Consider the following 26,361-nt stretch of genomic DNA (forward strand, 5'->3'; position numbering starts at 1 on the left):
ATTGACTGTAACTAAATGCTCTGTCATCCCATTTATCCATTCTAGGCCCTGGTGGAATATGCTTCTTTAAAATGCGAGGGGAGACTGAATAGCTGTCCAGAGACTTCATTTTCTGTGACTTCCTGCTCTTGCAGACGTTTACCCTGCCTCTGCTCTTGGGAGTTGCGAGCCTGTTCCCATGGGCGGGCAGGCTGAGCGCAGTTGAGGTGTGAGCCTCCCATGTGCTAGATGGAGGGTTTGAGCAAACCCTGTTGGATGCTGCGTCCCGGAGGCTCTCCCAGCTCATCCATCACAAATGCACAGAAATAGGTTGAATGCTAGGATGTATCTCGCACATTCAAACTTTGAGGTTTTCTGAATTCTCCATTTCCCCTGACCTTCACGTGATCATGCCAGAGTTAAGGCTGCGGCTAGGATGCTCGTGGTCTGAGGCATCACAGGACTTCCCTCTAACGTGGAATTCCTGCTCATAATGCTGTTCTCATCTGTGGGGGCTTGTTTTTTAGATTAAAAATAGAGCAAGAGACCTCTTTTAACATGGAAAATATTGATAGGAATCAGTTAAAATTCCATATTTAAAAGTTGATTGTAATTCATGAGGGAGGGCATGAGTCCGTTCATAAAGAACTTACTACGCTGCAGCATGTATCCTCATGCAGAAGCCGAGTTGGTGATGTTGTCTTGCCAAACCCTTTCTCCTTCCTCTTAGGACCCATGAAAAGTAGTGCTATGTTTTTACTGCCTCACTTGGTCAGTGCTTCCTTTTTCTTCTAAGTCACCAGGGGATGTGACATCATGTTTTAACTTCCTGGATGCCATCTTCTGACCCCATGTAACCTGTGGATTGCTTTGCTGCTTCTTGCAAATACTGTACTTGGTACTGGTTAATTATAGACCAAAGTGCATATCACAAGGCGTTATCCAAGAACCTTGGTAGATTTTGAGTGGGAGGAGAAGAATGCAGGGAAATTGAGCTTGCAGAATCTTAGGGTCAAGAAGACACTTCCGCCCTGACAGGCGTGGCTCAATTGGTCGGGTGTCATTCCACGAAGTGAAAGGTCACTTGTTTGATTCCCAGGGAGGGCACATGCCTGGGTTGTGGGTTCAGTCCCCAGTCAGGGTGCATACAAGAGGCAACTGATTGATGTTTCTTTCTTATATCATTGTTTCTCTTCCTGTTTTTCTGCCTCCCTTCCCCTCTCTCTTAAAAATAAAGGCACTTTCTAGATGAACCTCCCATCTGATTCACCAGTTAAGACCCACAAAAGTCCATATCCAAGTATATTCCATGCTAAGTAGTCATCTGGCCTGTGATTGGACAGAGAATCCACTGTGTGCCCAGGAGACGCTGTCACAGTTTGGTTCCTTAGATAGAGGAGCGATTTTCTTCCAATAGTTTCTTGTTACCAGGCTGTACTGAGCAAGTCTTAATTCTTTCACCTGTGACAGGCCTTCAGGTGTTCAGAGGCCATTTGACATTCTGCAGATCGTCTGCTCCCTTTCAGTTCGTCATGGGATATGACAAATGTCTTCACTAACCAGCCTTGCTGTCCCGCCGCTCTGTACCAGTGTACCGCCGTTCCGGTATCCTGTGCAGGACTCATTTTTGCCTGGCAGCCCTACGTGGGGCAGAGGTGAAGTCTTTCGTTGATATTTGAATAGTTCTTAAGCACACTTCATAATGGCACTTGGTTCCAAATCTTGAATAGTTAGTGGAGGAGGAATATACTTGGATGTCGAGTTTTGTGGGTCTATGTAGAGGAAGAAATCTTTGAAAAGTGGTTCTAAAATTTGGCTGCCTTACCTTAAGAATATAACTACATAGAAGTCAGCTAATTTGGTTAGCCAGTCAGTCTTTTTTAGGTTGAGGAGCCTGGATGCCGTGTTAGCCTCTCCCTCTCTCTACTGGTTAGTGAGCTCTCTCTACTGACACTGTTTTGTAAATTAGCACTGGGAATTGGCAGAGAGTCATTTGTGTGGAAATTAGGAAGTGTGATAAACATTATAGATGTGCTTTCTTCTCTGGTGGTGTAGAAACAGGGTAGGTGGCACTCCAATGTTGTAGTGGCTTCGGAAAAACAGAATTTGTCGACCAGTAGCGCTGGCAATTGTAGTTGTCAGGTTCGGAAAAAGAGAGAGTGGCAGTCAGTGAGGAGCTGGGAGACCTTCCTATGGTGAGGAAGAGAGCTGGGTTCTCCTGCCAGTGCTCTCCTCTAACCGGCTGGTTACCATAGTTCCAAAACCATCTCTACAGCCGTGTCCCTCAGACTTGGCTGCGCATCAGAGTCACCTGGGGAACTTCATAAACCCGCACGCGTGGGCCCACTGCCGGCCTCCTGGATCCAGCTCTCTGGGGGTGAATGCCGGGAACCTGATGCTTATGCAGCAGACAAGGAACCGGTTTACAGGGGAAGTGGGGGCAGGAGGTGGGCCAGCTTTTAGGGCCGTATAAACAAGATAATCTTTAAGCCATTCTCCAGCTCAAAAGTATGATTTTTAATATTCTTTTGATGCTATTTTCTGTCCTATTATGTATGGTATGTGCTTTTATTGCATTCCTCTTCTATCGCTGTGTTCTTTCTCTTTCCTTTTCTGCTATTGCTGGCTGCTACTCACTTGAATACCTCACTGGCTCAGTGTCCTGACGGATTTTGCAAGCAGAGGAAGAGCACGATCATAGTTGTCTTTCCCATCCTTGCTCACCGGTGATGACCACTTTCTCCATCAGTGTCAGAAGAGCACTCTGCATCATGGGCATCCTTTCCCAGAGACGCTGGAGCTGCCACCGCCTGTGGCCAGCCGTCTGCCTGCACATGAGCTTGGTCAGGCATGCCCTTTGTTTCTCTGGATTACACATCCCCATCACCACAGCTGGCCAGTCTGTGTGCCTTGGGAGAGGCCCGCTGGTGACACGCATCTGGAATTTTTATTTCGATCTATAAATGCCACACCTTCTTCCAACCTAGAGCCTCATTTTGATTTATGTTAAGAATACAGGAATCTTTCCTGTCCTTTAAGCAGCTTGAAATAAAAAGGGATATCCCTCCACACTTCGGCAAAAGGAGAATAAAGGACCCCCAACAGTCTCCAGGAGTACCATATGAAAAGCTTGTGTTTGATAACGTGCATCGTTCTGAAGGTGCCGATGTCATGTTTGCACCTGTTCCGCAGTTAGCAGATCTGTAGTCAGTTCACAGCACCTGTAGGACAAGGGTTGGGGTGTGGGGGACATCTTTTATTCAAATGTCAAGTTACTCTCTTTGTTTACCACTTTAATACAGTGCTCCTCAACCTTACTTTAATTGTCACCCTCTTGTGCTGCCCCAGCCTCTTTAGGCATGTTCTTCCTAACGGTGCCTTCTGTTATGGAAATTTAATACCACAGATGTGCTGTGGACCACAGACAATTGTGATGGCTGAGACTCTTAAAATACCCCTCTATCACCCGCCTTGGGCTCTGTGTAACGCCTTGCTGATTCTGATGTGCAGCCGGGATTAAGACCCAGTGATCAAACCCAATGTTTCCAAAACTTGCTTGATAAAAGGAATTAGCTGGGACCACTTTTTAAGCCATCAGATTCCCAGGCCCTTCTCCCTGGAGATTATGCATTCACAGGTCTGCGGTGGAGGCCTAGGAAGCCACATGCTTAACAATTGCCCTGGTAATTCTTCAGATTTGGTGGGTTTGGTTCTCTGTGTTCTGACACAAATGCTGCTCCTCCCCACCCCCCCATTTTCCTGACTAAGGGTTGTAGAGGTGGAGATGGGGTTGCTTACAAAGCACAGATGTGCTCTAAAGATCTTGAATTGGAACTTAGAACTCATATAAGTGTTTTAATAAAAAATAGTCAAAATAGTGGCACGCTACTTCCTTGGACATCTGCCTGTTGAGTATCTGTTGTGTAGCAGAATTGTGTTAGGTGTTCTGAGGGGCACGATGGTGTGTATAATGTGTTTTATTGCCACAGGGGGCTTATTAATCTAGTGAAGGAGCAGAGAGGAAATGCTGCGGAGAAGCAATTATAATTTTGCCCGGGTGATTGGGTAAAGGTTGTGGCATTTGAGGATGAGGAAGATGTTGATCGCTGGAGAAGGGTGTTGGGGACAGTAAAGGCTTGGTGCCTGACAGGTGGTTCACTGGGGCTGGGATGTGGGGCCTTGGACCTGTGGGTGTGGACACTGAAGTTAGAAAGGCCACTAGGGTGGTGTGGGGCGGAGATTAGACAGGACCCAGGGCTTGAAGCCAGAGGGACTGGGTTTAAGGTGTGGTTCCGTGGCTTTATGTGCTGGGCTGCCTTTCTAAAGTTCACTTCTTAATGACAGCACCGGACAGTTGTGTTGGTGCAGGAGATAGGAGAAAGCACCTACAAAGGTGCTGATGATGTTACTAGAATATGCTGAGGTTAGGAGACCCCTGAATATGAGGCTAAAGAGTATGTACTTTGTTCCATAACCAGTGCTCAGCCATCAGAAGGCCTTGAGAAGACATTTATACTGCTAGGGGTAGAGGGGACTCTAGTAGACTTACGTGAAGATTTAATCACAACATGTAATGTTCCTGTGCATGCGAAATACATTCTGAGTTTCCAACTCTGACCTGTAACTGAATGTTTGGAACATAACCCATTGGAGAGTTGGAGGCTTTCAGTTCAAAGACCAAGGAAAAGAAAACATGGGTAATTTGTCTCATTTGCTTTCCTTCCTTTTTCACAATTAGAATCTCAGGCTGTTGGTGCTGGAAGGGAGCCCAGAGGTCTGGTTGAGTCCATTTGCCATCTTGAGCACTCAAGGCTTTGCTACTTGTTATTTACAGGGCCAGGACCAGAGGACCCTGCCGCAAGGCAGCAGCCTGTAGTTCTGAGCCAGGCAGGCCATCACCTGGGGGGCTGGCTACCCAGAATGGTCTCCATCTTCCCTTGTGCACAGCTGTCTCCTCCACCCTAAGTTTCTTTTTGTGCCCATGTCTTGCCCGCCCCCTAAGTCTTGACTTCTTCTTCACTCTCTGGGTTTTGATTATGAAATACTTGTTTAAAAAATTTATTTGCTGTGTCATGATAGTAGCTTGAGTGCTTGGTATGTTGTCACTGAACTTTCTAATTAGTCTTTGGGTCTCGAAGCATTTGGCACCAGCACTTCGTTCATTTATGTCCAGTGTTGTTTGTTTGTTTGTTGTCCCTCTCTGCTTTTGAAGATGAAAGGAGACTTAAAATTCTTGTTTAGTAGCTAGCTCCATCAAAACAGTATATTCCAAGGACAGTAAGGTGTTACAGTTGGATCTGAGTATTTTACACTTGAAGAGTTTTTGTAGCTTGGATATATAGGAGTGTGTATTATGTGGTGACGTAATAGTAATAATTTTAGCTAACATTTATTAAGCATTTTTCATACGTCAAGGACTTCTAAATTCTTTACCTGTATTCACTCATGTAATTATTGCTGCTCTTCTGTGAGGGATAGATGCTGTTATTACCCCTCTTTTGCAGATGAGGAAACTGAGGCCCAGAGAGGTTGAAGAACTCGCATGAGGTCACATAGCTAGTCCGTAAGTTGGAGAGCTTGGGTTACAGACTTTGGACTCCGCAGTGCTGCTTTGCCTTGCTCTTTACAGCAGGCGGATGGGATTCTGGGCGCAAGTCTGAGTCCTGGCCTGACACATCTGTGTAACCGGGCCCCCCTTTCATTATCTGTGACATTAGAGTAGCTGCCTGGCTCGGGATGTTTTTAAGATTAAATGAGATAATAAATGCAGAGTTCCTAGCCTAATACCTTGTACATTATAGAAACATTTATTATTATTTTAGAACTGATTTTATAAAAAGTAAAGTGTTGGAAAGTCTTGTAAATTAGACTTTCAAAGTCTACTCTGGTAATGCAGCATTTTAATTTTGAATTGCTTTCACCCAGGCATAGAAGATATTCTTTCTTAAAAGAAGCCTTTGATGAGTTGTTGGCTGGAATACTAGTCTGTTTCAGGTGCTTTCCCGAGGGAAGAGTTTTTAGTGGTACCAGGTCAGGGTCAGCCCCTATTGGTGATGATATATTTTAGTGAGCCATGACATGGATGAATGCATTACACACATCTGGGTGAAAAGCTGGACTCTCAGCTACGAGGAGGATGCCAGGGAAATGGTATACAGAAGCTATCAGGACCTCAGAGCTACCTCAGAAAATTGCTCTGGGAATTGTTCATGCCATTTTGTCTGAATAGTTGGGAGCTGTTGCTTGTTCCCTGGAAGTCCAGCAGCTGAAGAAGTGCTGTTGTCTCTCATTCTTTACTTGGAGATTCATGAGGTTTGGAAGTATGAGGTCTGTCCGGAAAAAGTCCAGCCACTGTTAATGTAATGAGAACGGTTTGTGTGACATTGATGTAACCTGGCAGCCAAGGAGAGTGGACTTGAGTGCCCATGCTTGAACAATGACAACTTCACTGTCCTAGTCAGTGGGGGCAGTAGACACCATTGAGTGAGCATGTGTACTGTGTGGCTGTTGCATTCAAAATGACTGAATGAGTAGAGCAATGAGTCTGCATCAGATTTTGCATTAAGCTTGAACATTCCTCCTCGGAAACTGTTTGGATGATTTAGAAGCCTTTCAGGAATAATGCAATGAGTGCAGCGCAAATAAAAGTGTGGCACAAATGCTTCAAAGATGGTCGAGATTCTTTTGGAAGTGATCCACATTCTGAAAAGTCTGCACCAAGCAGACCACCTGAGAATGTTGAACGTGTATGGGCTGCAATCAACAAAGATCTATGTGAGGTCCCAAGGTAGCTACTTTGAAGGGGACTGAGGCATCACTGTCCTATGAACAATGTTTCTTGTATCTTGTATCTTGCATCTTCTTCAATAAATGTCTCTTTTTCATATTACATGGCTGGATACTTTCTTGTTGCATCCCATAGGATTCCTACATTACCTTTTTCTTGCATTTTCTTTTTGATCACGTGTCACTAAGAGAGATTTCCAACTGAGAACTCTCAAGGTAAAACACTGAATACGTACTTAGTATTTTGTCTTTAACCTGGGGAACCAGCTGGTCAGCAGCACACGCACACTACCAGCACTTTGAAGAGCTTAGTCGCAATGAAAGAATCATGTCCTTAGATGCTGTGGTTGGTGAGTGGAGCGGCTTGTTGTGTGGCCACTGTGCGGCATTGCTGTACATTCGTGTATGAAATGAATGCTAGGAATGTCAGTTTGGCCTCTTATCTTGGTTGCTGGTAAATAGTAGAAATAAAATTTAAAGAATGTCAAAAAGAGCAGCTTCAAGAAGTGGCTCTGACAGTCCTTTGCCTGTCCTCTTAATAAAGAATGCAGACTTGTTGGACTTTAGCACTTAATCAGACCTAACTGCAGACCACGGAAGCTGAGCTTTTTCTCCTAGGCACCTAATGGTTTCTCTTTTTCCTTAAACAGTAGGGCAATTCAGAAAGTTTTCAAAATTAGGCCCTGTGTTTGTGGTTCTTCATTTGGATTAATACTAGAATTTAATATTAGTTCAGTTTGTGGAGCTAAACTGTGGTGATCAGCATGAGCTGTTTTGGTTTTGTAGAACTGTTTGTGAGTTGCTAGGGATTCTACTCAGTTTTTTCCATCTTGCTTTTCACTTAACTGTTTTGGTCGGCCAGTAGGACACAGTGTGAATTTAGTATGTGCGAGACATTTAAATATGAGAGAAGATTTATTTTGAAGATTCAAGGCTGCTCTTACAGGAGCTATAAACACTTGGAATACAAGCCTGTCTGGGTGGAAAGACACTCTTCTCCTAAAGTTATTCAATTGCATAATTTTAATCTTAAATTGTGACTGTAGAAGGGTGAAAATATATATTGTGGCTAATGTGTATTTAGAATATATTGGAAAATGTTTGGGTGGGTAAGTTAAACCCTTCTCCACTGTTGAACTCTACAGTGATCATTATATTTTTAAATGCCTTAAATCTGGTTAGGGCCTAACAGTGACTTCTTAGTCTAGGCGAAGACTAAGTTACATATTGAAATTGTTTGGAGTCTTGTGGGCCCTCAGAAAGTGTGCATCTGATGCTTGGATTATTTGTTTTGTTAGTGTTTGCTCTATTTTACTGCTTGACCATGCTTTCCCTCCTCTTCTGGAACAGTACTTTTGCTATCCCTTGAAAGGGATTCTCCAAAATAAATAAAGTAGCATCTTGACTACCACTGCGGCACTTAACCCATGCAGCGCTTAGTGTTAGAGCTGGAGTCTTGTCTGAGTGTGTTGTGTTCATCAGTCAGACTCCTTCCTGCCCTTCAAGGTCTCTTGATAAATGGTTTACAACAGTTTGGTCATCTTCAGCATTATTGAGAAAAAGAGACAGGTTTTTTTTTTTCTTCTTTTTACTTATGATTAGTATGCACTAAAAGTACCATTAAATGTTGCCTTAGAAAATTATGGACCACCCTTGAATGGTTGTAATCTGTTAACTCAGATTAATTTTGTAGGTACTCTGTCGGTGACTGAGTGCTTCCATTTCTTGCTTGCTATCCACAAAGAGCAAACCTTGGCTAGGGGTATTCATTCATTACTTTAGGATAGGAAAAACATTAACTAATAGGCAGTCCAGTGTATTCTGTGTATCCAACTGTTACCCAGATCTTTTTTTTCTTTTTAGCTGAGCCTGTTACTTCAGAACACTTAGAGTGTTGATCCAGATGTTGGCGTATTTCCTATGAAAATGCGGAAGCAGTCTTCCTAACACTTGGAATAATCCATTCGTATTTGACGTCTCAGAGGAATCTTCCTGGTGTGGCGTGACTGACCGTGAAACCACCTAACTGGCTTTTTTCCCCTGAAGGAGCATAACAGATGTAGTTTATGACAAGAGACATTTATTCTCCTTTCATAGCATTTTGTGCCTCGTTTATTATGATTCACTTTCTCCCTCATATATATTGTAACTTCTGATCCACCTCTCGTGTCATCAGCTCCAGGATGCCCCTTGAACGTAAAGATTGCATCTTATTTGAACATTTTTTCCTCCACTTTAAAACCCTGAATATAGTAGGCCATATACACACACACATATACACACACGAGCTGTGTGTGTGTGTGTACTACTGCTGTTAGCTTGGGTAAACTGTATTGAATCCAAGACAGAATGCCCACTAAACAAACTTTTATTTTATTTGAGTCATGTGGTGCTTTCCTGAGTACAATGTATGAGAAATTTAACCATATTGAAAATTCTGTGTCAAAATAGAAGACCAGTATAATAAAGTTAATTGAGTGTCTGATTTTTTATTGGAAGAACTTTCTGTGTGTAAGCTGGTTATTCCCCCCTCCTTCATGTTTGCTTGAAGATACAGTTGCTTCAAGTTTGAAGGAAAAACATTTCTTTAATGAGATAAATAAAATCTGGTTTTCTGTGGTACAAAAACACAGTGAAATAATCTTCAATCATTAGGCTTAAGTTCTTTTTTCTCACCAGATTTGCCTTTTTAAAAGGAGTTCTTTTCCTAAAATTCCTATTATATTTTTAAAAGCAAAATAAGGATTATAGTGCCTATGCAGTTTTACATTTTTCATAACCCTAGAACACATATGTGTGTCATCTCATTAAATATTCTCAAGAAATATGATTTTTAATGCCAATATGTTTATTGCCTGCATTTACCATCCTGTGTTTAATCCTTCTTGTATTTTTTTTAGTGTTTCAGGTTGCTATCTTTCTCGTCACTTGGTCATATGTGACCCTTCCCTGTGCCAAGCGAATCCTGCTCGCTCTGAGTCTTGTAGCTCTCCACCTGTGTCCTCAGCCTGTTCTCCCGTGTCCACGGCTTACCCCACATTCAGGTCCTCAGTGATGCTGTCCTGACCCATCTCACTGTTAATGAAAGCTTCTCTTCTCCAAACCCTCGTAAATACCACTACCAGCCTTATCCACTGTCTGATCATAGCATAGTAAATAAATCCTTCTTGGTTTTATGATTTTCAAAGTGATTCACCCTGAGATATTTTAATTTTGGGGGTTGATGATATTCCTGGGTCAATAATATCTTTGTTAGGGTTTATTAATGATGACAGCTTGATAATGTATAAAAGTACCTTGAAAATGTGAAAATATATTAGCCAGTGAGAGAGGATGAAACTTTATTTAGCGGAGGCCAGAAGATAGAAAAATTGTAAAGGGAAATATTTCAAGGAAAGTAAACTGTAAATATCTGTATTTTGAATGCTCAAGTATACGTGCTAACTTCAGTGGGAACTAGTTTGCTTCTCTGAAATTTGATTTCTCTGCGACTTTCTAGGGCCATGTAAGGAAGAGAGTCAGTACCCTCCTCTTTGTTGCGTAAAGAAAGGGCGCCTGTGCCACTGCATCATGAGTGGATTAGAAAATCATATGTTAGAACAGGAGACTTATTCCTGTGATCTGTTTAATTTTTTATTACGTCTTATGGGCAAATAAATAGTCAAGGAAATGTATTTCTCCCTGTTTCACATTTTAGAAGTGGTTAGTTTTACGGAGGGGTTGGACCTTTTTGCATCTTGCACGTTGTGTTACCTGCCCATGCAGTGTGTGCGGATATAAGCTTTCTATTTTGCAAGTCAGTGTTTCTGATTCTTAAGTATTTGTAAGTCTCTTGAATTCCATTCTGTGTCTGTCTGGAGATAAAAATTTGCGTAGCCACTTGAATGGGCAGTGTAACTAGTCTTTTTTGAATTTTCACCAGCACTGCCCTGCTGCTGGGTGATATCTCCTCTTTTGCTTCCAAAACTAGACCAAGGCTTTTTTTTTCCTTTATATGCCTTTTTGTTAGATCATATTATAAACTTAGATCAAATTTTTGTCTACTGCTCCTATGTCTATTTCAGCCTTCCCTTTGCTTAAGGCTTTATCTGGAGGTAGGTCTCCATGCCCATGATCCCCTAGAAGTGCGATTTTCAACCTTTTTCATTGCGTGGCACATTATACACCAATTGCCAAAATTCTTCGGCACACCAAAAAAATATATTTTTTGCCAATCTGACAGAAAAAAATAGGTATAATTTTGATACATTCACAGTGGATGGCTGTTGCTGTATTGGCTATTCTGTTTTTTTAATTAAAAAAATTTTTTTTATTTGACAGTCTAAGGGAAAAGAGGTGAGTGCCCCTGACTGAGTAGTCAGGTATTGCATATTTTAAACATTCTTGGGGCACACTGGTTGAAAATCGCTAAGAGTTGATTCACTCCCTTGTCTGTGTAGACGTTTGTCCTTTCACGTCTGCCGTCTCTGCTTGGGTGGAATTGGCAGCACCACTGCGAGTGTGCTTGTGCGTGCATGCTTCGTAGCTCGCTGTTCTCTCCTTCTCGACTCACTAAGCAGGATGGAATACAGCCTTGGCGCAATTTTAGCACTTATTCTTTTTCTAGCCTAATTCCCCCCTTCCCCGCGACTTTGTTTTTACTCCTCTTATTAGAATATAGTTTTACTAATGTGTTTTGTTTGCCAGGTAGTTACCTGAAAATGTGGTACTCTGTGATCCTCCAGCATGGTTATGCTTTAGGAATTTTCCTTAAAGAATTTTATTAACTAGAACCAGTGTCAGGGAATCCACTAAATGTTGCTCAATCTCAGTTTTTTTCCCACTTATTAATTGGAGAGAAAAAACTTTACCTCATTGGTGCATATAGGGATCCAATAAAATAAAAGTATTCAGTATTCCTAGCTTAGTTTTTTATTATCAAAAGGTGTTCTTTCTTCATTAGATGCCTACCAGTTCTATACATGATCTGACATCTGTGAGATATAACTCACATACCATACAGTTCACCCATTTTAAGTGCTTAATTCAGTGGTTTTTAGTATACTGGAAGAGTTGTGCAGCCACCACCGCAATCAGTTCTAGAATGTTTTCATCACCCCAAAAGAAACCCCATCCCCATCAGCAGTCATTCCCTATTTCCTAGGCAACCACTAATCTGCTTTCTGTAATTTTGAGCATTTTTAACCCCATACTTAATATGTTGTGTACTAATAGGATTTTCTTTTTTCTTAATGGTATATTGAAGGTATTTTGAAATGCAATCCTATAATTTTTGGAAGTAAAAAGAGCCCGTTGCTCATTTCATGTTTATTTAATGTATCCTGTGTAAAAAGGGAAACAGAGGAGTGGAAAAGTCAAGTGATTCACTCAGGGACATGCCCATTGCACACCTCTTTACCAAAACACACTAAAAATGTCTTAGTAACACCTATTTCATCAGTACTTTTTATTTTTGAGTGTTTGCTAAAACCTTTCAAATTCAAATTCTGGATGTGAGATATATGATGGGTCTCTGTTACCCAAGTGATTAGTCCAATATTCTGTGAATATTTCTTAAGCTTTTCCCTTTATCTATAACCTTCTCATGTATCAAAAATCATATATTAGCCAAAGTTTATTTGGTGTATTATATTTTCTGTTAAAATTTCCTTTAGAAAAGTCATTACTCTGTGATCAACCATAGAATTTCCTAGGATATTCTGTCTCATTTTGTGATAAACAGTTAACCTGCCAGATTTTTTCCATCCCATGCCTCTTTCAGTGTGATTTCTGCTGCTTCTTTTGTCTACCAGTAGAGACCAGTCCTCTACTTCCCTAAATGTGACAGAAATAACATTATGCAGATTTCAAGACCTAGGTCCCAATCATCCTTGCAGCCTCTTTCTTTGCCCCTTTGAATGCTCCTCAGAGGGCAGCATCTAGGGAAGCTGCTCCATTATTTTAAGGGAGAGGACAAGAGGCCTTGTGGAGAACAGAGGATCGTCGGCTGACAGCTGGCACTAATTGCCAGACCATAAATAAGAGTGAGGCCCGGCTGGATCTTTCAGCCCTTGTGCCCCTCTGTCTGTATGTAGTTACATGAGTGAGCACAGGTAACAGCAGCAGAGGAGCCCAGCCAGCCCACGGAAATGTGCGAAATAAAATAGGTATGTCTTTTTGAGTTACTCAGTTTGGGACAGTTTGTTATGCATCAAAAGCTAACTGATACTGGGTTGGCCAAAAGGTTCATTTAGTTTTTTTCCAAAGAATGGCTCTAGGAGTGCTTAGTTGTCTTTAACTTCATTTGAAACAATTTTGTTACATAATATTGTGACAGCTGTCATGTCAGTGTGCATTAAAAAAAAAACATCGAAATTTACAATAGCCAAGTGCTGGAAGCAGCCTAAGTGCCCATCAGTAAATGAATGAATCAAAAAAGCTATGGTACATTTACATGACGGAATACTACGCAACAGAGAGAAAGAAGGAGCTCCTACCCTTGTGACAGCATGGATGGAACTGGAGAGCATTATGCTAAGTGAAATAAGCCAGGCAGTGAAAGACAAATACCATATGATCTCACCCATAAGTGGAACCTAATCAACAAACAAGCAAGCAAAATATAACCAGAGACATTGAAAAGAACAAACTGACAGTAACCAGAGGGGAGGTGGGAGGGGAGAATGGGGGGAAAAGGGGGAAGGGTTTTCGGGAACATGTATGAAGGACACATGGACAAAACCATGGGGTGGGGGTAGGATCAAGGGTGGGAAGTGGGAGTGGCTGGGGTCAGGGGGACTGGTGGGGAGAAAATGGAGACAACTGTACTTGAATAACAATAAAAAATAAATAATAACCACAAATCCATCCAAAAAAAAACGCGTTGACACTGATGAATTTTTGTGCAGCCATTTTAATATTGAAGATGGAGGAAAATATGTAACATTTTCAGCATTTTTATGCTTTATTATTTCAAGAAAGGTAAAAATGCAACTGAAATGCAGAAAAAAAGGATTTCTGCAGTGTATGGATAAGGTGCTGTGACTGCTCAAATGTGTCAAAAGTGGTTTGTGAAGTTTCTTGGTACTATTGACATTTCGGCCAAATAATTCTTCGCTGTGGGGCTGTCTTAGGCATTGGAAGATGTTTAGCAGCACTCTGGCCTCTACCCACTAGAAGCCAATAGCGGGAGATAGCCGGCATACTCAAAATATCCAAATCAATAAAGTTATTGGTGAAAATGAAAAGTGTGTCTTTTATGGAAAAAACTAAACGGACTTTTTGGCCGACCCAGTACATGTAGGTATCAGCATTGTGGCAATGTTGAGGTGATCGAAGAATGTGATCCATGTAAAGTCCTTGGTTTGCTGCAGTTAAGGAATGTAATCCATGTGAAGTCTTCAGTTCACTGCCGAGCATAGAAAGCTCCTCAATAAAGGTTGATGGCTACGTCATCATAATGGCATTATCATAATGGCAATACCATTATCATTATTGTTACTGTTTTAGTTACTATGGTCACTCTCCTCCTCCTCTTCCAGATATTGTATGGTGCCAGTGTTTTCATTGTAATGAACTCTGATAGGTTAAAGCAGTGATTTTTAACCTATTTCATCTCATGGCACACATAAACTAATTACTAAAATTCCATGGCACAGCAAAAAGTACAGTTTTCTGCAGATATGACAAAAATAGGTATAATTTTGATTCATTCATACCGGAACATCTATTGTAGTAAGACGGAATAAGTGGAATAATGTATGTATTCTTTTGTGTCTGGCTTCATTTGCTGAATATTTTTTCTAAAATTCCTGCATATTATAACTGTTAGTAATCTTTCATTTTCATTGCTGTTTAGAACTTCATTGTTAAGAATATTCCTTTGTCAGTTCTACTGTTGATGAGAATTTGGGTTATTTATAGCTTTGGGCTATTACGAATAATTCTATCAAGCACATTTTTGTATATATTCTGGAATAACATGTGAGGGATTTTTTTTTAAAGTATATACACAGGATTTCTGGGTAATGAAGTCACAGTCACTTTTTATAAGTCTTATAGCAAAGGCCATTGTCAAATGATAAACACTGTAAGAAGTGTTAATCTTACCCCCTGGTTAGAACCGTTGGGTGGCCATATCTTTACCAAGGGGGTTGCCCAAAAGGGCAGTTCAGGTCGCTGGGGACAGGAGTAGGACGTGATGAGAGTTAGGTAGGATGGGAAGGGGTCAATATTTAGGTGAAGGGTTAGAATGTTTCCAGCAGGGAAATCTGTGAGTATATTTAGTGTCATTTATGGCTTGGAGTCAAACAGTTTCCCGAGGTTTACTAATACTGTTCACACTGCTGTCCTCTAGGTGAATCCACCACAGTGGTTTGTGTTTTCTCTATATTATGGAGGAGACATTTGGGCGAATAGGGGAACAGTTGACTGGTCCTTGGCCATATAGTCATAAAAAAATAAACAGCTCTTGTAGGACAGATTTCCTTATGTCCCATTCTAAGGAGAAGGGTGGTATTAACACTTTATCAAAAGAGAGGGAAAAAGAATCTTGTTAAAAATGGAGATTGGGGAAAAGAAACATTTTGTTCAGCCAAATTAAAGACTCTACATCGGCTACAAACAATGTGGCTATAAGAAGACTGTGGTGTGGCCTAACAAGCCAAGGCAATTTGGGTTTCTTTGCATATAATTGTACAAAATGTGCTCTAGGGGGCCAGTGCGCTGTAATCAAACGTGGATAGTCGAAGAATGGTGTCTGTGTGTGCCGTCACATGACCCCTGCGCGGAGGCCCTGTGCCAGGACAGCTACGGGAATTGTTCTCCATGTGCCCTGGCTAATCTCAGAGAGAAAGCAGGAGGGTTTATAGCTTGCTGTGTGTGTGTGTGTGTGTGTGTGTTTCCCTGTCTGAGAAAGCTGAAAACTTGAAGATTAAATGTTAGTGGCATTTTGTCAATCTTATAAGAAAATAGTTATTTTAAAGTATTTGGATACCAAATTAAGATCCCATCAGGGTAATGAGGGAAGGATTGAGGAATTACTATTTTCATTTGGGGATCCTGCAGATAGGGTTGTTTTTACATCTGGCATGTGCTTTCCAAAGAATAAAGTAGTATTTGTGACAAACTCTATTTAAGGATGCTTTTAACATGCAGAGCAAAAATTAAATTTGCTTGCTATTATGATTTCTGCTGGATGTGGGGATTTGTACACTGTCATTTCCATAGACCTAAAACTAATTTGTTATTCACTGTAGATGTAAGTACCTTATTGACTTGATTTCTCAAATTATTTCTGAATGGTCCCCGAATGTATGGAATTGGTGATGGTTTTTGTGCTGTTGCTACTATGCCTTTCCTGGAAAACAAAGTGAGCTTTTCATGCTTGAGTAAACACATTGAGGCATTATGAAACTGTCAGACTCTTTGAACAATTGGCATAAGCTTAATTATTCAAATATGTGGCTCTTTTGAATGGCTTTTGTGCCAGCTAATGCTTTAGTACAACCAGCATAAAGACATTTCAGTACCTTTCCTTAAGAAATTAAATCTCAACTGTATGATTAAAGAAACCCAAAGGATTAGTCCTTTTGTGAGCACCTTAATTATAATATACAGCTAATTGGTAGCATTCATTTTCGAAGATTCATAGTTCATTTTATTTTAAAATATCTTTCTAAATAAAAATTTAAGTTATTTATGCATTTTCCTTATCACCTAGCATAACTTTTTCCCTATGTGTTCTTCCTGTTCTGTTAACGTGCACACATGCTTTTTTACGTGGTGTACCTGCAGTCTCGTTTTTATATACAGTCTTGAAAAACTGTATTTGCATTGCAAATCTTTTTCAAGTACTGTGGTCTTTATAGTAACTATTTTTATTGCTTGCTTAATATCAAATTATTACCATGCTAGTTATTTCCCTTATTTGACATGCATGTTTTCCATTTTTTACTCATAATATGAAGACATATCATGCATTGTAGCTTATTTTCAGTTATATTAGGGCAGTGTTCAAAAGTATTGTTATGTCAGTGGATGTGAAAAATTACGATTTACGTTGCCCAGTTCCTTTCCAGATGATGGAGCCTTTAACAGACTGATAGTTGCCAGAGGGGAGGGAGGTCGGAGGACTGGGTGGCAAAGGTGAGGGCATTCAGAAGTACAGATTGGTAGTTACAGAACGGTCAAGGGGATGTAAAGTGCGGCGCAGGGAATATAGTGAGTAATGTTGTAATCGCTCTCTGTGGTGCCAGGGGGGTCCTGGAAACGATCAGGGGGATCCCTGCGTAAACTAAGTGATGGTCTGACCACTGTGCTGTCCACCTAAAACTAATACAAAACAATATTGAATGGAAACTGTAATTTAAACATCAAAAAATTGAATAAAACACTAGAAAAACACCAAAGTACTTCCACAAAAGGTGGTGCTTTCTTTCTGATCATGGAGGTATACAATTCCTTTTACCAAATAAATTAATTAAAAAATAATGTGAAATATAAGCATCCTTCAGAATTATCATTCAGAGTACCCTGTTATCTTAGAGACTTTTTCCTGTATAAATTCAGTTTCTATTTTTTGGCAAAGTAGTGGACACAAATAATTCTTAACAACCCAACAAGCCGTGAGTGTGACAGTGAAAATAGTAGCCTCTTGCCCTCCCCGTCTCCACTCTGGTTTCTGGCTTTGCGAGCCCTCATCTCTCAACGGTTTCTACTGACATTGGCCTTCGCTTGCTAAACGGCTTGCGTTTACAGTTTATATTATTTTTCTCACTTCAAAGTTTTCTGTTGATTCCCTTCTACGGAAGATGAGATTTAGCATTTAGTTTCCTTCCCATCCTTCAATATTGACATAAAATAAATTTTGATTTTACCAATATATAGATAGTAAAGTATAATGACTAAGTATTCACGACCAGATCTTATGTTAGGATTATATGTCTTTATACTTTATATTTTTTCCAGAAATTAAAAACTTGTTTTTCCCCTTGCTTTGTTTTCTCTATTCCTGTTTCTAATAAATTACCAACAAATCATCTCACTACTTCCAGCCACATCGATAATTCATCAGATGTGTTTTTATTTTTATTTTATGTTCAAAACTTTCTTCTGGGAGCCTCCATATTTTCTCCATTGTGGACTGGTTGCTATTAGGGCCTTTTGGCTGACATCTTGGAATTTCCTTTGGTATTTTATCCTGGGCATGTCCTTTGTCTCTCCGTTTTGTTGACTCTCTGATTTTGTCAGATTTCTGGGTCTCAGATCTTAGTCCTTTAAATTTCCTTGCACATTTTGGTGGATTCCTGAGAAAGGTATAAGGAAGATACATTTTTAGAGACAGGCACATCTGAAAATGTCTTTATTCTGTCATCATATTTGATTGGTAGTTTAGCTGAGTATGTAGTTCTAGGTTAGGCATTTTTAAATTTTTTTTAATTTTGAAGGCATTGCTCCATTGCCTTCTCACTTTCAAGGTTGCTCTTGAGTCCAGTGCCACTCTGATTCCCCGTTCTTTGCTATGATTCCCCACCTCTCATCCCCAGACCTCTGGAAACAGAATCTTCTTCTTTCTGGAGTTCTGAAACTCTGCATTCCTTGGCACCTGCTTTCGTTAGTTTCATTGACCATGTTGTGGGCTCTTTCAGACTGGACCTGTGTCTTCTGCAGTGGCCTGTGTTCTTTGCCTTTGGATACCTGTGAGTTGAGTATAGCACCTTGTAGACTGACCCTCCGATTTCCCCTTTTTTTTTTCTCTCCCATTTCATCATCTCTGTCTTTTTGTTAACTTTATATTTTGTTAACTTTAATTTTTCACTTCTTTTATTGGAATCTTTTATTGATGCTACAATAATTTATAATTTCTAAGGGCTTATTGTTTCTTATGGCATTATGCTGCTTCATTTGTTATTTCTCTGGGAGTATTATTAATGTTTTGGGTTGATGAAGTTTTCTCTGCTTTCTACATCACATTTGTTTCTTTTGAGGTGTGTGTGCTTGCACACTTTCCTTTTTACATGTTAGGGGCCTTCACGTGGGTGGAGAGATGGCTCTTTTTAAATGAGAGAGGCAGGCACTTGAAGGGAACAAGAAAGCTTGGAAACTGTGCACATGGGAGGGGCGTACAACGAGGGGCATCTCTATAGCACAATCTGCATCTATCTGTCCTCCTGTCTGGGAGCCTGGCTGCGGTGAAGGGGGTGGGATTTCACTGAGCAGGCTTTGACTCAGTCTCGTTGTTTTCAGTTGGGCGCCTCACCCCTGCTCTGAGCTGTGCTTAGAGTCAACTCTTCCAGAAGGGAAATTTCCAGTCTCCTGCCTTGGTATAAATGGTAGAGAAGAGAATATGGGGACCTAACTATTCTTTAAATATATTTTTTTCAACCAGTTCCTTTTCCTTCAGAGGTACCTGGACCTAATTTTTCATTGTCTCCTCCACAGACTTAAATTTCAGCTTTGCTTTGTTTCTTTCATCAGTTACCATCTGTTCATTTGTTTTCTAGCTGCAAGGATTTTATTGCATATCTAGTTTGCATTGCCCTCTTGCTTTTACTTGTATTTGAGTTTATTACATATTTTTATGTCTGTGTAAATTATTTTAGTGTCATTTTTGTACAGTTTTTAAAGAGTGTGGGGGAGAAAAGGAATGTGCTCTGTCTGCCATGGTTAATGGAAATATTAGTGTGGGCTCTTTTTTAGATTAGTCAAAATAATTTTTTTCCCATGACACATTTGTGGGATTTTTGTATATTTTGTGATACACAGTAATTCCTTTAAAAAATGTCTTTAAAATATTTTATTCTGACTTTTGCATATGTTTATTTAACATGCAGATTTTAAAAAATTCTCATTTGAGAGAGAGGTGATGGTAGAGAGAGAGAGAATCATTGATGTGGGAGGGAAACATTGATTGGTTGCCTTCTGTATGTGCCCTGACTGGGGATGAACCTGCAACTAGGAATGTGGCCTGATCAGGAATTGAACTGGCGGCCTTTTGGTGTATGGGGCAATGCTCCAACCCACTCCAACCAACTGAGCCACATGAGCCAGAGCCACATTGCAGATTTATTGGGTTGGCCAAAAAGTCTGTATGATTCTTTCTGTAAAATAAAAGACACATTGTTCATTTTCACCAATAACTTTATTGATTTGGACATTTTGAGTATGTCAGCTATCTCCTGCGTGGTATAACATTTATGCTCAATTAATGTCTCAGTTTGATCGCTGTCAACTTCAACTGGTCTACCCAATCATGGACCATCATCCAGCGAGAAATCTCCAGCATGAAACTTCCCAAACCACTTTTGACACATTCAATCAGTCACAGCACCTTCTCTGTTTTTGCACAAATCTTTTTTTGCATTTCAGTTATGTTTTTACCTTTTTTGAAATAATGAAACATAAATATGTCAAAAATGTGTATTTTTTTCCATCTTCAATATTAAAATGGTTGCATACCAATTCAGCAATCTTGATTTTTTGTTAAATGCACGCTGATATGACAGCTCTCACATACAATCTAACAAAATTGTTTTGAATGAAGTTAAAAGACAGCTAAGCGCTGGTAGAGCCATCTTACAGAGAAAACCAAATGAACTTTTTGGCCAACCCAATAACAGTTTTCATAAATAGAAAATGTGACCACCTACTAGTTAGCTTATATTCTCATTAAGTTACTTATTCATTTTTAAAATTTTTAGATGTTGAGATGATTATAGGTTAATAAGGGAGTTGCAAAAATAGAACAGAGACCTTTTTTGTACCCAATTTATCCCAGTGGTAACATCTTCATATGACTATAGTACAGTATCAGAATCAGGAAATTGACGTTGGGGCCATTCTCACTAATTTTTAAAAGACATACTGTTTTAAATTTCATATTAGACAAAACATTTATGTTGCAAATATATGTGAGACCTTTGTGAAACTGTTTTATCTTACAGCAATTTTTCCAGCTAGTCAAATTACGAAAGCTTGGACTCAGTGATAATGAAATTCAGCGGCTCCCTCCAGAAATAGCAAACTTCATGCAGCTGGTGGAACTGGATGTCTCTCGAAATGGTAAGAAAAAGATTCCAGTTTGAATTGTCCATTTGTCTCTTCTGATGCCGGGGGAGATTTTTAATATATGTAACTGGGTAAATGTTATTGGAGGTACTTTTCCTGATGGTTATGGGGAAGCTATGTATAAATTTTGGGATGAAATTAATGCCATTATCAAGTAGTTTAGTCAATTTACAGGTATTTACCAAAAACTTTTCATAGTACACATTTTTTAAATGAGTGCTTTTTCAAAGTAGGTTCAGGCTGACTCATAGAGGTAGAGTGTTATCTGAGAATGTTGTTATCTAGGCCCCTCATTTACCGAATGTGACATTGAGGGCTGGTGGTGCGGTCATTTGTCCCGTACTTAGGGGCTGCTCAGGGGAGCGGAAACTGCCCTGGGCAACAGCTCGCTTCTCTGCCGGTGGCTCGGTGGCTCGGTGCCTGGCGTGCTCCTGTGAGAATCTGTCTCCTACAGTGAACAGGCCTGCTTGCTGTTCAGGCATCTTCTGCCAGTTTAATTTCTTTCTAATTGGGCCGCTGGTGGGCCTGCCCCCTGGAGTTCATGGTATATTTGTGAGTTTTTTTGATTTCCAGATTTCACTATAATGTTGCTTTGATTTTATCGAACATTCTAATAGGGTATTTGTGTCCTGTTCAACCCTTCACTTGTAAATGAGTTCCCTGGTTTAACCTCGGGTCTGCTCCCAGCATGGGTTGGTAACCGCTTGGTACCACATATGTGATTAATTACTTTCAGTTAAAGTGGCAGATCCCAGTGGTCCTGTCTTCAATGATGGGATTCAGTTCTTGCAAGGGCTAGGGGATAATTCCCTCTGGAATCATTTATAAAAATGATAATCCTTGTCTTTCTCTCATATCACATACCTGCTTCGTTTTTGCTTTCCTATAAAAATCTCTGCATTTCTTCTCAGTGAACATTGGGTCAGGGTCTTTCAGTCTCATGTCTCCCACAGAAACTTCAAGGCCCAGATACAGTATTTGTTGGTGGTCATTGTTAGAAGGCAGCAGTGATAATCAGTACTTGATTGAAAACATGATGAGATAAAAAGGATTGTATATCCCACTTTCAACAGGTTTTAAATTGCTGTCATCCGTAACTTTCCATAAATTGGAAACTGTCTTCAGGCTAAGCTATGTGTTTCTTGACATAGGATCTACTTTTATTTTTCATGAGAATTATTTCCTACCTTGAGCTACTGGAAAAAGTGAAAAAATACTTGTTTTGGGGGGCAGGTTTTACAGAGGTTTATTGGGTTGCAGAGGACCCACCTCTGCTCAGGTTGAGGGGATTCGATGGTAAGGGTGGGGTTGGAGCTGCATTCAGAAGGCGCTGATGTGCAGCTCGCATCTGACATCGCCTTAGGGGTTCCGTGGCCTCTCGGCTGTAGTGTGTCTGTTTCTGTGGTGGGTGCTCCTTCCTCCCCTGCTGACCTGCTTGGAACTGGCCTCCCCAAAACCACTTTGTTGTGGTCTTTTTCCATGTACATTTTGGCTTCTGTGCCCGCTTTGGCATCTGTTTGACAAATTTCTTGGTGAGGAATTTGTCAAACAGATTATCTTTTTAAGCCAATCGTTAACTATAAGCCACAGGTTGCTGGACACCCTAAAGAGTGGCTGTCCTGGGACAGGGGTGGCAGGCAGTGCAAAGCCTGGCTCCACCCCTCAGCACAGACTTGGCTGATGAGCAGTTTCCCTTAACACTGGAGTGCATATTTGGAGTGGGCATGGAGGCCAGAATTGCCCCTAGGGCTATTCTGTATTGCGTGTTTCTAAGGAATACATAACTCAAACTGTTCTTTCTTGCCTTAGCCATTATCTCAGTTATAAAGGGTGGCTGGCTTTGCAAGGAAGCTGTGACTTTGTAAAATGGTCACTGAAATCATATAATCTGAAGAAATAAAATAGCAATTTGGAAATTGGCATGAGAAAAGAAAATAAGCAGGTGTCCAGAAATACTTGAGAAAGAGACGTGTTGGCTTTAATTGTTTGCGGGGAGAGAAGACACAGAGCTGGAAGGTTTCCAGTTGCATTATTAACTCTAATGGGACGGGATGCTCTGTAGAAGGTCGGCCTTGTCAGTCGCCACTTTTACCAGTTCCCATACCAACTGTTTCTCTTCAAACATTCATACCTAGAAAGAAGGACTGCCTGCCTCTGGGTGCAGTTACACCTTCCAGCACGTTGGTAAGAGAAGCTAAGCTTCCACCGAAGTCAGTGTCAGGACACAAAAAAGTGTTCTGTCCCTGGGACCCTGTCCCCTTTTCCATCCGTCCCCATTTTCCGCCACTCCTTCTGCACGTGGTAGAGTTCTGCGAGGGCTCCTGCAGGCTTGCACCTTTTCTCTCAGGCCCGTTTGGAAATGCTGAGGGGGAGTTGGCTGCGCCTTTCCATTGCTGGCAGAACCTTGCTCCGGCTCAGTAGCACGAAGATGTATGTGTGTGTGTGAGGGGTGGTGAAGGGCGCAGTGGGCAGCACTGAAGAGCATTGCAGTTCGGGGCTTTCTTGAGGTGGTGGAAAAACTGCAGAGGTGACAGAGTAGAACAAGATCACTGTTTATTCTAACTAACAGGAACACAGGTCTTGGGCTATTTCCAGGTCAGGCAAATCTTACTGTGCTTTCTCTCATTTTTTTTTTTAACAGATAAAAAAATTGACATGGATTTCCTAGGCAACTGAGTAGGTAAATGAAAGTCACAGAGTCTGAAGTCCAAGAGTCAGTGTGAGAACCCCTGTTTTGTGTGGTTGCAGGCACTGGCCAGGGTTTGGAGCCTGGGTCTGGAGGCCTGTATGAGCCTGGAGTCTCCTCTTGTAGCAGTCGAGCTGCCCGCTCCATGATCAGAGGTGGTTTCTTTGCGTCCCTGCCCAGGGCCATCGCCAGGCTGGCTTTTGCATGGTAGGACTTTTATTTCCTGATGTAGGAATTAAGCGTTGCTTGACCATGGAGGAGGAAGGCAGGATGCTGGTGTCATATCACTCAAGTCCATTGCATCAGTGGTTGTTAATTTGAACATGCAATGAATTATCATAGGGTGTTGTTAAAATGCGATTCTGATGCAGTAGCCCTGGAGGGAGGCTTGAGATTCTCTGCGTTGTTGAGAATCTCCCAGAGGATGCTGACCCTGCTGGTCCACTGAACACACTGAGTAGCAAGATGTTAGATACCATCACCCACAGGTCCCCTCCGTGTGGTTGTGAGCACAGACTCACTCCGCTCCTGGCACCCCGTACCTTCCAGCTCTACAGCTTCCCACGTCCCTGGAACGTGGGAAGCTGTAGAGCTGACCTAAGCTCAAGTTGGCTGTGATTCTAGGAGCAAAATTAGATCTTTTTTGATGTCCCTCGCTCAAGTGAAGGGAAAAGACAAGTTTGTGTCCTTCCCACCCACCTCCCATTCCCCACAATCTGTGAATGAGGAGGAGAGAATTTTTTACAGGCTCATTTCCTAGGCCAAGAAGAGTTGCCAAGACCTCCAAACCCTGACTTTTGTAGCTTTGTTTTCTGATTTTTCAGGCACAAAGTCAAGGGAACTGTGCATTGTGTTAAAAAAAGAGAAGAGTGCCCTTTGGGAGAGAGAGGGTAGTGCTTACTGGTTATATATAGGCTGTGGGGGCCTTTTCTGAGATAAAAGTAGGCCTGGGATGAGCACAGTGTGTACAGTTTTGCTCCCACAATGGCCAGATGTGCTCTGCAGAGAGGACTCTTGTGGGAGCCGGGGCTGTGCCACTCACCACTCGCTGATTTTAGACGGGCCCCACCTGGCAGAGCTGGGCCTTGCTCTGTGGACAAAGTCCTGCTTCCTCACAAGCCAGTAAGAGGCGATGAATGTGACAAATTTCTTATGCAAATAGCTAAAATATATATGTAATGAAAGAGACTAAGTGTTTTGCTTGGATACAGATTGAAGGATGGAGTATTCGTATGTGAATATGCTGTTAAAATATCTAAAAAAGCCCGCAGGTTTGCATCAGGGTCTGAGCTGCATGTGCCTGAAAGCCTGGACTTTGTCTTTCTCTGCTTGCCAATTCGTGGCTGTGTGAGGAAAACGATTCTGGGTGTGTGAGAAGAGTTAATACCCCATAGTGCTATCTCGTTATCCAAAAATCTAGGGCAGACTTCCTTAATGCATAATTAATCCTGCGCAAAGGCTTAGTAATTTGAATTTTATAGTCTATGCTGTAATTTGACTTACGTCATAGTACTGTATCATTATCCATTTAGTTCAGTTTTTCCCAAAGTGTAAGGCACACACCACTGGTACTGCTGGAGATGATTTTAAATGACACTGCAAAACAGCAGTTTTTAATATAGAACCCTAGTGAGAAAGGTACCCTTTAAAAAATTATTCCTTCTGGTTGCCTTCTGTAAAATTTGAAAATACTATATTGTATGTATTGTTACATTTATCTTCTGTATATTGGGGTGATAGTTCTTTTCTTTATAATGGAAATTTGCTTCCTTTAAAAATAAATCTCACTCCAAATTTATAAAGATGGTTTAAAAGAATGAGGCAAATGATACAGAATACACATGCTATACCACGAGTGTGGCAAAAATTGTGAAGTGGAACAGGGATGGCTGAAGTTAGGGAAGCACTGATGGGTAATTGCATATCACGCCAATGAGGTCATGAGTTTATTTCACGCGTGGCGCAAGTAGTATTGCATTCAGAAAACCGTGGCCAGAGTCTGTGCACTCTGGCTAATTATTTTGCAAATTTGCATTAACAAGAAACTAAAAGATAGTTTTAGTACAAGTCATCCCCAAGCACCAGGCCAACCCTTCAGAGTTAGTGGATGAACAGCCTGTCTACCAGTAGGACCATCGTCCTGCAAAGTCTAGAGGCTAGACTTTGATTAAGACCTGGGTCAGTTGGTTTCTGTCCACCGGTGGTCTGTAGCCGTGGGTTGTTTAATGAAATCTGAAGCCAATTTTGAAGGCCGCCAAAATGACCTTGTGTAAGCTCGCTTGGTATTTATGAGTATGCCCTGGAAAAAAAAAAGAAAACTCTTTTCTAGCAGGCAGTAAGTAAATACAGTGTAAATTAGAAGTCTTCCTACCAGTTATGAACAGCTTAGCTTTTTTGTTTTTTTAAATCGCTACATATACCCATGCCACAAGTGGGGCAGAAGCCAGTTTTACCCATGCAAACTTCTTACTGGCCACAGGCCAGCCATTGTTCTCTCCTTTCTCACTGCCTAATCTGAGCCCGAGTTTAGTGCTCTGTTTAGCACGCTGCTTCGGTGACTAGACTGAACGTTGTAGGAGGTGGGTCCGTGACTGTTAAAACATTACAGGAGACATTCACTAAGCAAAGCCCCACTGTGCCACTCTACCTTCTGGTTGGAGAGCTAGACGGTTTCCAACCCAGAATTTGCTTTCTTGCCTTTGCAAGTACTGCTTCTTCCCTGTTATGAGCCCCTTTTCTGTCTTAATTTTTACCTTTTCTTTTGTCAGGAAGAGGGGTTAATATAGGAAAAAATAGTACCTTCTACTCACATTTTAATTTCAGGTAATGTTAATTATGTTTAAAGTGGAGATGGAAAGAGAGTG

The 26,361-nt window shown here is 41.1% G+C and overlaps 1 protein-coding gene across 3 annotated transcripts in view; it reads left to right on the plus strand.

Moving 5' to 3' along the window:
* LRRC1 (leucine rich repeat containing 1) overlaps positions 1-26,361 on the plus strand; it is a 136,654-nt gene that overhangs the window by 29,339 nt on the left and 80,954 nt on the right. For all 3 annotated transcript variants that reach the window (XM_045193013.2, XM_024558049.4, XM_024558050.4), the window contains one exon: positions 20,688-20,805. In XM_045193013.2, the coding sequence (XP_045048948.1) occupies positions 20,772-20,805 (34 nt within the window). In that variant the 5' untranslated portion in view covers positions 20,688-20,771. The remainder of the gene's footprint in view (positions 1-20,687; positions 20,806-26,361) is intronic.

The sequence above is a fragment of the Desmodus rotundus genome, chromosome 11 (assembly GCF_022682495.2).
Source record: "Desmodus rotundus isolate HL8 chromosome 11, HLdesRot8A.1, whole genome shotgun sequence".
Classification (NCBI taxonomy): domain Eukaryota; kingdom Metazoa; phylum Chordata; class Mammalia; order Chiroptera; family Phyllostomidae; genus Desmodus; species Desmodus rotundus.